At 45.2% G+C, this 11,844-nt stretch overlaps 1 protein-coding gene across 1 annotated transcript in view; it reads right to left on the bottom strand.

Moving 5' to 3' along the window:
• EZR (ezrin) overlaps positions 1-10,269 on the bottom strand; it is a 34,936-nt gene extending 24,667 nt beyond the window's left edge. Inside the window, exon 1 of the mRNA XM_084285196.1 lies at positions 10,119-10,269. Coding sequence (XP_084141322.1) covers positions 10,119-10,130 — 12 coding nt within the window. The 5' untranslated portion in view covers positions 10,131-10,269. The remainder of the gene's footprint in view (positions 1-10,118) is intronic.
• Between the last annotated feature and the right edge of the window lie 1,575 nt (positions 10,270-11,844).

Here is an 11,844-nt window from a genome sequence, read left to right on the forward strand (position 1 = left end):
TGCCTGGTGACTTGCCAGCTGGACCGCTGTCATCCACATTTGAATGCCTCTTTAGGAAGGAAACAAGTTAATCAAGGAAAGTCTGCACAGAACCATAGGTCACTTTTTTTTCCTAACCTATGAAAACTGGATTTGGTTTGCCAGCATGTCACTGATTCCTCTTAAAGGGAAGCCATCTGAGGCACGAAGCAGTTGTAGAGGACAGCAATTTTTAAACCCAAAAGCAGACCAACAAAAAAAAAAACCCAAAACTCGAGCAGTTTGGTGACAGGAGGGGAAACAGCCTCACCAGCACACACAGCACGAGCAGGGAACGGCCTCACTGGCACCCACCTAAGTGCCAAGGTAAGCTCACTGCGCCAATTCAAGTGGCCCAGCTTCTCAGCACGCCGCATTAAATCAAAGAGGCCTGACTGAACCAAGGGCCGTGCTCCATTTCAGGTCTCATTGTGTTAAATGCTGCTTCCTCATGGCACATAAATGGGAACATTAAGTCACGTTCCCCAGGAATTCCTCCGAGTTTATGGAGCAGGGTTAGATACCGCTGCATTTGCGGCAGGTAAGATTAGAGTTGAACAGGCTGGTCTTTGTTCTTCAAAAACCCGCTCACCTTCCCATGGAGCAAGAGCTATACCAGCTAGACTTAACTTCAGTTTCTTAGGTTTACTTAGGGCAACGGGAGTCCAGGTACTTGCTGCTTGCATGCAAGGTGAAAAAGCTTTTTAAAAGCTTACGTGGATGTTCTTCTGAGGACAGAAAAAGTACTTTGATGGGAAGCAAAGAATAGTTTTGACGTGAAGTTGGAAAGCTAAAGACTCTCCTGGATGAAGGCTGGGGGGTTGTACACATGGGCAGGAAAACCCTGAATACCCAGATCTAGGGAGTCACCTAGAAATTCCAGTTTTAGCAGAGCAGGCTGAATCTTCAGGACAAAATCTACTCCCCCAGCATACACGCATTACAAGAAAGCCAATTTATTGAGTTTGATTTTGCTGTCAGGTCACTTGACTCTTCTTTGTGAGATAGCGTGAAGCTTTCCATACAATCAAACATGAAAATAATCCTAGAATGTGATTTCAAACATAATTAGTTGAGATATGCAGAAGATGAAACGTCACACTAAATTACACGCCTATTTCAGTTTCCTTAACCAAGCCCTGGTATATCTTATATTAGCAAACAATAAAACCGAGCAGCAGGCATCTGTGTGAAAAGCTGAGTGGCAGTCATGGCTGCATTTTGGTTCTTAATCTAAGGTCAAGCAGAAACACCCTGCATGCCACAAGATCATGGACGCTTCATGCAGGTGTGGGAACTGTGCATAGCCCTGCATCTCCTCTCTGGGCACCCTTGCTCCCAGAGGAGTCCAGCTCAGCTGCAGGCATCCAACAGTGCCTGTTCACGTAACATTTGCTCCTCAGTGGAACTGCAAAGCCAAATGAGTGCTCTTTCCAGGAAGAAAATAATAATAATAATAATAATAAAAATCTTCCCTCACTAACCTAAGTTTCCCCAACTCTTTCCTAACATACAAGCTGCATCATTCTGTCTCCAGCTATAAAGAACTTTAAAAATTGAGACAGTAGTTTTTAAAATTTATTCATTTTTTAAATCTAAGATTACCTAGGGGCATCCCTATGCCCTAACATGACATAAAGGAACATAATTTAACCCTGAAATGCCCCTAGATATTACCCTTAAGTAACCCCCTTTCAATTAGAGAGATGAGATGTTTTCCACAAAAAAAAAAAAAAACACAACGCTTGATCTTACTTTCTCTGAGGGCAGCAGGGATGGTTTACTCTCAACACAGACCAAGTTAGGAACTAGTTTGAGGGCTTAAGGTGTTCTGCGGAAAAGAAGCAACACTTGAAGTCTCCGTGATGCTGTGCCATAGGAATATCTGCACACAAGCAACAGATCTCTTTAAAGAACAAGCACACAGCCAGTGACAGCAGACTCGTCACGGCCCTGCTGCTTGGACAAGCCGTCTGCCCCCAGTGAGCGTCAGGACGGGTTTAAGAACACAGACTGCAGCAACAACAGGTCCTTTGTACCTAAAGGATAAAGACAGAGCGAGGCTGGAGGCCGCTGGATCGAACTCCTCCACACACAGACTGTTTTGTCATGACAACCATCACATCCAATTAAACATAGCGAAGTTGCAAGCCAAGGCTTTACACATGAAGTTTCAAGAAAACCCCACAACCCATCCTCAAATAAGCCTCATCTTGCAGAGTCAGAATTCAGTAGGAACCAGACCGTTTTTGTGGTTTTCCATCAGAAATAGTAGCATGAGGCCAAGTGCAGATATCGATGTTCAAGCTCTTACTTCAAAAGACTATGAAACTAAAATAAAAGTTAACTTAACATCTCTAATGCTTATGTCAGTCAGCTACATAGCATGATCCTTCCACAATCCCCACAAGAGAAAAGCAAAATATTTGAGTACCTCATCATCTCGATCCAGAACAAAAACAACTCTTCCTATCTACGTTGTTTCCAAGAGAAAACACCAAGCAGGCAGGCGCTGATTTACACAGCAGCTGAATTTCACTGCACCAACTAGCAACAAACAGGAGCAGGGGCTGCAGGAATTAATTACCTAAACAAAAGCTGCAAGTGCCTCGGAGCTTTCCATGAATACAAGCACTAATATTGGCACCTTTTATTCCAGTGCTTATGCAGAAGCATAGTTTCTAGAGAACAGTATGCACAAATAAAGGAAAACAAAGAATAATTCTTAAGAGTCAAAAACCTGGCAGATACTCACCTCGAGACTGCCACAACACAACCTGCCAGCACTCAACACTTTTGAGTAGAGGCTGTATGAGCAGTACTAGCACAAGATAGGATTGTTCTTCTGCGGTAGAAGGACAGCACATCAGAGTGCAGCAGAACAGATGTGTGACCACAAGGAGAGGCTCTCTTTTTCTCTCAAGATTATGCTCTGAGAGTCTGAGGAGACCAAGATCTGACTCTCAGAGAAAAGTTTTCAACAGCTGCACTCTTCCCAGATGTAGACATCACAAGAGGCACAACTATTTTGCACCAGACATGAACTGGAAGAAGTTTACATAGAACAACTAACTCCTATGCAAGGATCAACCAAGTGCATCAGGACCTCTCAGTTTGGAAGGAAGTTAACCCAGCCTAGGACGTAAGAGCACAAAGTCACGACAGACATGGGCAGAGTGGACAAGGACCAAGTGTTCACTGCCTGTAACAACAGCAAAAACTGGGTGCATCAAAGCCGGTCAGTTCTGAACAAGAGAAATCAGCTCTTCAAACAGCGCTGCAGCAAGGAGTTTTGTAGATAACTTCTCAAACATCGTGAAGGTTATCTAGGACAGCCTCACGGATGCTGGAGTTCACATGTTTTCAAGGGGAGACCGGACAAGTTCACAGAAATCCACTCAGTAACTCATTATATACGAGCTTTCAGCCTCCAACACCCCAGCAGCTCAGAGGAGAGCAATGGTGCGTATCTTTCAAACACTCTTCCTCAGGCATCAGCTTTTGGCCAGCAACAGAGGCGCAGTGTTAGGCTGCAGGGGCTTTCCACCTGACCCGGCGAGGCCAGCCACATTCTTATAGAAGTCAAAGTGCAGGAAGAAAACCAACTGCGTTTGCTGAAGGAGAAATAGCAGCGCAACATGTCACACCAGCCCGGGCGATGATGCGTGTTCATTTGTCATTCCAGTTATGAATCCATTTGTCAGAGGGATTTATTGCTTTGATACCTCACCCCTCTGCTTTACCTGCTCTGTAATCAGGTTCTTTCACTTTATCTCGTGGACTTCGGCGGAACACATCACATGGCACTCACAAAATTTACGAGCGGGATTATATGATGCGATGGCCTAAAGATGGCCTGACAGCCTGATAGACGCCCAGCTCGCTGCAGCGCTGACACTTCCCAGCCAGGTACTTTAAACAGTATGCAACAGGTACTGTTTGCTCCCAGATAAAGGTAGGCCACTGCAAGTCCTGGAATGTCAGCTAATCACAAACTGGTTGCTCTTGCAACATTATAGGTAACACAGGAAAAGTTGGAAAGATTGGTGAAATCTAACTGCTAAAAATGCTTATGGGCTTCTGAGATTAAACTTCACAGGCCCTTCACTACTGAAAGGTGCATCAGTTTTGAAGGGGAAAGGTATTTTCCCTGATGCTGAGATCACTATATATCAATTATGCAAACCCACCTGCCAATTTATACCACATACTTTGTGGATCAGGAACACTGTATAATCACTTCTCTCTAGAAAGGCAAAAAGCTAAGCCAGCTAAGCTTTCATGATTAAAGTGCATTCAGCAAGATGTTAAAGAATAACTTGAGCTCCCACAAAGAACTCAAAGCGGCTGCAGTACAGACTGTGAAGTCCTCTGCTGGCCCAGTCGGGTTAGATAGCAGCACCCAGTACAGGCTTGAGATTCTTCAGTCCCTACATCTTCAGCGTAGGCAGCCCACAGATCTGCTCTGTGTGTCTGCTGGTCTCCTGGCAGAGTTGAGCAGCTCTGTTCTGCCCAAGATTCATCAACTGTATGTCCGCACACATCCCATGCTGAGGTTAGGGCTGCCACAGTGAACGGGGACATTGCCATGATATAAATCAAGAGAGGATGAGACTGCATTAGTGACGTCTCCCAGTTTTATACCATAGCTAGAGCACTTGCTCATGAAAGTCGGAGGGAGAATCAACTGCACCGTATCTTCTTGTAGGGCAATTCCATGGTGACATCCCAAAGCTAGCAGAAGGCTACGGAACTTGTGTAAGTGGCCCCAAATGCAAGTAATTGGTATTAAGCAACTGTTCGCCCTCCTCACTCAGAAGGAGAGTCCAAGATTTTAATTCTGACTCAGGATTTTTATTTTAATTGACAGCTGACAGAGTTGGGTGCTCATTAGTCCCAGCTGAGCACATGCTACTTGTGCTCTCTCGAAGATGAAAGCAGACGATACTTTCCATTGTGAAGCAGGGACTAGAAGGAGAAACAAAATCTGGATCTGAACAAGTGAGCAATGTGGAGGCAATATCATTAGCTGTTACACCAAGCTAAGCCGTCTTTTTAGGCTCATGCAGTAACGATTTTCTCCCCCTCCTAGAAGGAAAAAGTCCTGTGCACTGCTCGGTAAAATCCCGAGACCTCAGCTGCTTCAGCAGAGATGTATTTCTCAGCTCACAGACTAAACATTACCTAATGCTGAAACCAGGTTTCAAAAACAAGAACACAGCCCAGCCAAGATATATTACTTAACAGTGTGCAGTGTGGTTCAGTGATCTCAGGCAGCACTGCCTTCCTTCAAGGTCAATTGAGTGATTATGGGATTTACAGGGCGCATAAAGCTCTTTGGACGCAGAGTGCCAAGCAAGAATGACACTGATGCAGGAGTCTTCGATGGTCATCAAGAAGATTTATTCTCAAGAAGTCCTGGTTTATCACTGTGGGTTTTCTTCTTTATTTTCGTGTGTGTGTGTGTAGACAGAGGAAGATGTTCATGTGGGCAGACGAAGAAGAATAGGAAAGCTCGTCTCCCCCCTCTGCCCTTTAAGAAGGCTAAGAAATTTGTTAAGTACTGGCTGACTTTAACAGTTAACACTCTGATTTCTCTGCAGAAGCTAGAGAACAAACTGACCTCAGAAATGCTTATTCAGCTCATACAGTAATTTGGGTTTTCGGCACAGTTGTGAGCTCTTCCTCCTACAACTTCAGCCGTCTGTGAACTACTCCCTACTTTTACTATTAATAGAATCCTTCACCTTCCTTTTGCAGCCATGGCTGGGACTTTGCACATGTGGAAAGTATAAACTTCTTTACACCTTGCACTAGATCATACACCTCCTGGTACCGAGTACCCTAAATGCCATATCACCTGATGTATTGCAATTTGTGCTTACAAGGAAAGGCAAAAATCTTATTACCGACTGAATGTAAAGCTATCCATAAGCCAAGAGGATTTTAATTATGAGAAAATATGGTTATGATTTTTTTTTTCAGTACAATTATAGCAATCTGGTGTGAAGAATTTGAAGATAAAAACCGTATGTGCAGTTAGAAGATACACAGTCAAGAACAGATTGGGAAGATCTGTGAAATGCCAATGATTACTATTACTTGTATTTTTAACTGAATTCCTATCGTTACTCTCATCTCTTGACAAATTTCTTGAATTGCAATGCCAGAAGGTGCTCACGGACAACAAAAGGCTTGGAGAAAGACCTGCATGCGGTCTCCACGTTCATTTTCAGAAGGCATGTATATTCAACAGCAAACAGGTACGGAGGACTCGTCTAACCACTTAATACCAAGCACACACTAGCACATTAATAACACAGGACTAGGAAAAACCTTTTGAGTCATCGGTTCCAGTTCCGCACTCCTACACGCAGCAGCATTAAAACACATCCCTGTCAGACTTTATCTGTAAGGGCGTTAAATCTTGGAGTAGTCTCCTAATAAGACCAAGGCAGAGGGGAGGGGGACAACAGGGGAAGAAAAAGCAACCAAAAACTTAACTGGTCTAATGTGCAAGTCTCCTAAGCCACAAGTCTTGCTTAAAGCAGTTCTTCCTTCTCTTTGGCATTTAAAACCTTTATTTTAAAGGTGAGAGAGCAGGTAACTTAATTCTACCAGGCTAAACTAGCCCAGCATCCTTTTTGTGAGGAGGCTTTCTGCCTCCAGTCATCCCCAAAGCCTTTTGTAGGTTCTGCTTCGGATTTTTGTTTTCTGGGCAAGGATGAAAATGGTTAACTTATCTTCTATGAAAGCTGTCACTAGCACCTTCTATCAATGCTTTCCATTAGAGAAACCCTACAGATTATAGGTCAATGGACAAGACAGCCATTCTATCAATGACCAGTACATAACCTTTTAGCCCATATGGAGAGGGACCTCCTTCTTCTTCCACCCCTCCAAGTTTAACCATTGAAATGTGACTTTTATTACCTTAAGGCCTTTACACCCCTTTACATGGTAGCCCTCTGCACCACTACCACGGCACTGACAGATTTCATTAAGTATGCTTGGCTTTCTGAGCACAGGCTGCTAGGAAACATATGAGAAAAGGGCACCTCTCAGTATTATTCACCTGTATGCTCTTTAGCACCAGAAGCTGTGGGATTGCATTCACTGCTGTCCTCTCTGTAGTGTTATACACATGCACACAAGTTTTTTGTGTGACACTAGATGTTCTGCTGCAAAGCTGACTTCATTTCTTGCAAGGCATTTTTTCTTAAGGGATTTTATAAGAAAAAAATGCACCTTCAAAAACACTAACAGAGAATGCCGATAGGTCAGATCAAATTAACAGGTCTATAGAACAGAGATCACATTTCCTTCTCCTGTAAGTAACGTTCAATAGTCCACAGCCCTGCAATTCTATTTATTAGATTGGTTTGGTTTGTTAAAGGAACGCAATTCAGCTAAAACACCATCTATATAATGAGTGAAACAGAAATGAACTAGAATCATATTGGTATAGGAAAAATGCAGCGAGCACACAGGCACTCTAGTAATGAACAGATGTGAGGCTGATCAAGTAAGTTTATTGAGCATTTCACTTGTTTTCAGATAACAACGCAAGATTTGGACAAGATGACATCTCTTGCGCTTTTTTATGTAATAATCCACCATTTGCAAAACCTAATGAACTACGGTACAAATTAGATGGAAATTAAGCTTCCGAACTGCTGATGAACTCCCAGTTAAAAACCCTTATGAACTGGGAACAAGAAGTTACACATATATAGCTTACCTCAGAGATCTTGTTACGTAACTGCTACACATAGCAGAATGTCTGTGTTAAATTATACACTAACACTTGCTTTTATTATAAAAAAAGTTACTTTAGAATTATTTTCTGGAAGGTTTCTCAGATTTATTTTGAGTGCTGTAGACATGCATCAGATCCAAGTAATTACGACTAAACACTACCACAGAATCTGGAATATATTTGTTTTATAGCACTTCACTATGGTACACTATTAAAATACCAAATCACTAATGTTCTAGTGTTAGTGGACTTCATAGTTTACTGTGAAAGACTGAATTCCAATCGTGATCTCTAAGTTCCCTGGTGCACAATTTGTTAAAATAAAAGATTTATACAGAGGTTTACCTTCGTTTTCTTAGGGGTAGGGAGAAGATGATTGACAAAACTTTGCTTCTTGCTTAGAAATAAAGATTTTAAGATGACAGCTGATGACCAGCTTGTCAAACTGTACCCATATCAACATGGGATCTGCCAAACAACATTGTATTTACCTATGCCAAGCTGACAAGACGCATGCAAACAGCTTTAGGTAGCAAGTATTTAGTACTCATATATTCGACCTATCAGAAACTAAAACTGCCTCCCTGCGTTTCCAGAATTCATACTGTCATTCCTCACACCTGCCACAGGCCATTATCGTGCTCTCTCTAAGCACAATTTTGCCTTTGGAGGATATTTAGGATCTTTACACCCTTTCCACTGCACCCTTCAAAATGATAGGAATCCTTTTAGCTGTATTAAGAGTAAATGAGGTGTATTGGAAGGTCACAAATTCACTGTCTCAGTCTGAAGCAGTCAAGTTAAATTGTTGTATTAAAATAGTCGTGGCAAAATTCCCCCGTTTCCAGTATGGTGGCAGTTAGCCCCACTAAACAGAGGATTAAATGCAGATTGCAAAAAAACCGCTTACACTATACAAACTATTGACAAAGAGTCTTCTCCATGAATTCCAGCCAGTGGGTCACATCTCAGAAATCATCTGAGTACAGCTGTCCTTCCCAGTGGAAGGGGGGCTTACGCTATTCATCTTTGTTATTCACTGGTGAGTCAGTCAACAAACAAACAAAAAACATCATCTGTGAAGGAATAAGCACATACCCAGGCCAGACAAAATGGGCCTTTTTTTTTTTTTAAATTGAATTTAAATTTATTTAAAAAAAAAAAAAAAAAAAAAAAAGATTAAACATTTTTTCCACACTTATCCATGGCTTCCCATACAACTTTGTCCTAAACAAAGTTGTGCTTTTCAAGAAAGCACCCTGGAATTAGCAAACGACTAATAGTATACTAAGAGAGATTATCCACACACGAACACAGAATTTAGCATCCATGGTTTGTAAGTTACATATTTTCTCCCCCACCTGCAGAAGGGCCCTTGCAACATATGCTTTTATATGCTGTCATACGTCATCTCCAATTGTCTAAATACATCCAAGGAGACTGAAGATTTAGCATTTCTTAAAAAGACTGGGTGCTTTCTTTTTTTTTTTTTTTTTTTGGAAGCTTACAGGAACTTCAGTGGAAGATAATTTAGGCTCCTCTGTTTTGAAAAAAAAAAAAAGTTAAACCAAGTTTAATGCTATGGTGGTAGGACGCCCATTGCTTATGACCATAAAGATAAGCTTGCTTACTGCCATTCCACAGGGCGTAGCGAATAATCACGTTACTCCTTTACTGCACTGCATTTTACGAGGCACTGCCTCTGTTGCAAACAGAGGCCAACAACAACCTGACCAGACCATGGTCTCCGGGGTTCAGCAGTGCGTCTGCCCCAGCAAAAACCCAAAGCCTTGCATGAGGAGGCAGCGAGCTCTGCAGAAGTTGCTGCTTCTAACTGGCAGAGCGTGGCAGGCTTTAAAAACAAAGGGAAAAAAAGAAGAAAAACCACTAGCAAACCTCTGGGAGGAAGAAGCTTAAAAAAAAAAAGGAATAATTAAAAAAATAAATTTGAAGATAGATAAGTTTGGTTAATTAAGAAAAAAGTTACTTATTTTTGCCTTTATTTATTTATTTATTTTAATACTGGCTAGTAGAGGCTGCCTGGCAGCAGACCCACCAGCAGCACCGCGGCAGGAGGCATCAGTGCCCAGGAATTTCGCTTTCAGCCGCGAGGATGCAGCGCTTCCCCTATACAAACGCATCCGACACCAAACGGGCTCCGGGGCAGCTTTTCGCCATCCCGGACAGGCGGAGAAACCCCAAACCTCTCCGTCTGAGAGCCCCTGGCGGGGGCTGCACACCCCGGGGAGGGCAGCGGGGAAGGGCTCCGCGTCGCCCCGAGGGCAGCCCCCCCCGGCTCCCCGTGAAGCCGCCGCGCTGCTCCTTGCTGCCTGAGGCTTACCGGCTTGGGCATTTTCAGCGCTCTCGCTGCTTCCCCGGCTCGAGAAGGACACGCTCATGCAGCGGCAGCCGCCTCGCCCCGGCCGAACACCCCGTGAGGAGGAGGAGGAGGAGGAGGAAGGAGGAGCCGCTCCCGGCCACGGCGGCAGCGCAGCCCGCGAGTGCGGCGCCGGCCGCCCGGCGGCGGTTAAGTACGCAGGTGGGGCCGCGCCGGTGACTCACCACCGCCGGCCATTACCCGCCGCTCCCCCTGCGCCCCACGGCGGGCAAGGGGGGAGAAGAACCCGGCTCCTCCAGGGGATCCCGGCTCCTCGACTCCAGGGGGTCCCGGCCGCCCCCTATCCCCCCTCCCCGCGGTGGGGCTGCTCCTCCAGGCGACGGGCAACAGGTGCCTGCGGGCGGGGAGGCGACGCCGGGCGGCTGCTTTTTGCCCGCCGGGTTGGCTCCGTCTCCTCTTCCTCCTCCCGGTTCTCCTCCTCCTCCTCCTCCCGGTTCCCCTCCGTGCCCCTCGCCCGCGGGCGCTGCCTCCCCTCAGCCCCTCTTGTGGGCAGCCCCCGGCGCCCTGCCCGGCCACAACATGGCCGCCGCCCCCCCCCCCCCCCCCCCCCCGCCTCCACCTGTGTCCCCACGGTCAGTGTGCTGCCAGAAGCCCCCCAAAAATCAGGAGATGTGGTGACTTAACGTCGTGACGGGTTTTGCGGATCCAAATAAAATAAATAAATAAATAAAAGTTTCAAAATCCAAGCTCAGAAAGTACAAAGCGACAGGGCTAATTCAGTTGGCCATCGAGACTGAAAAATATTATACAACCAGCCTAACAATTCGCAGACATGTGAAGGTGACACACAAGTCCGTGCCTCTGCCCCTTGTTCCTTCCTTGTCCTTCTTCATCCATAAACACGCACCTTGCAGATAAAAGTATCGGTGAGCCCTGCAGGAGCTGCGGGCCTCCCACAGCATCTCCTCGCTTGGCTGGGCGTAAGAGCAGCTCGTATTTACATAGTCACGGGCGACGGTGTGTGGGACGCAGCTCTTCCGCTGTGCCGGCGATGGCATGGAGCTGAGCTGTGAGGGTAAGGAAACCATACAGCCTGCAGCCCAGCCGCTGCCTGAAACATCCCTATTTCAGGTGGCACGAGGCCGTTTGGTGAGAAAAGGCATGGGACGAGAATGGGGAGCTGCAAAGCAAAGTGAGTGCCAGCCAGCAAATGGAAAAAATACAAGGCAGGGGAGACCCTGAAAGATATCACAGGCTGGTAAGACAAAAGACACCCCTGTGTTTTCTTCAGGTCCTGCATTAGAAAAGATCCAAACGGTGTCCTCACCGTGTCCTCCCTCACAGACTGCTCCAGGCAGCAACTGGAAGTGCCACATTCAAAGGAAAGAAATGTTACTGCATCAGGTCTGGAGAGAAAAGGGAGGGGAGCAGGGCTGGAGACTGACAAATTCTGCGGCTGTCTTCCTTTCCTGTTGCATGATCCCAGGGGATTAGAAGAAGCTTTACCGTCAAAACTGAGCCTGCAGCATGACAGCATGTAACAGCAGGTGAGAAGAAATAGTCTATGCCAAACAGCTTCTAAGAAAGGTTCATGGGATGAAACTTCTTTGGGGAACAGATACGGCCTCCATTTTCAGATGGAGCAAATCCACTGAGATGTTCTTTCATCACGTTAATTAAATATGATTTATGCGTGTACTTTCTGTACTTTTTTTTAAGCAGTAAGTTG

Source organism: Netta rufina (genome assembly GCF_964035555.1).
Source record: "Netta rufina genome assembly, chromosome: 3".
Lineage (NCBI taxonomy): Eukaryota > Metazoa > Chordata > Aves > Anseriformes > Anatidae > Netta > Netta rufina.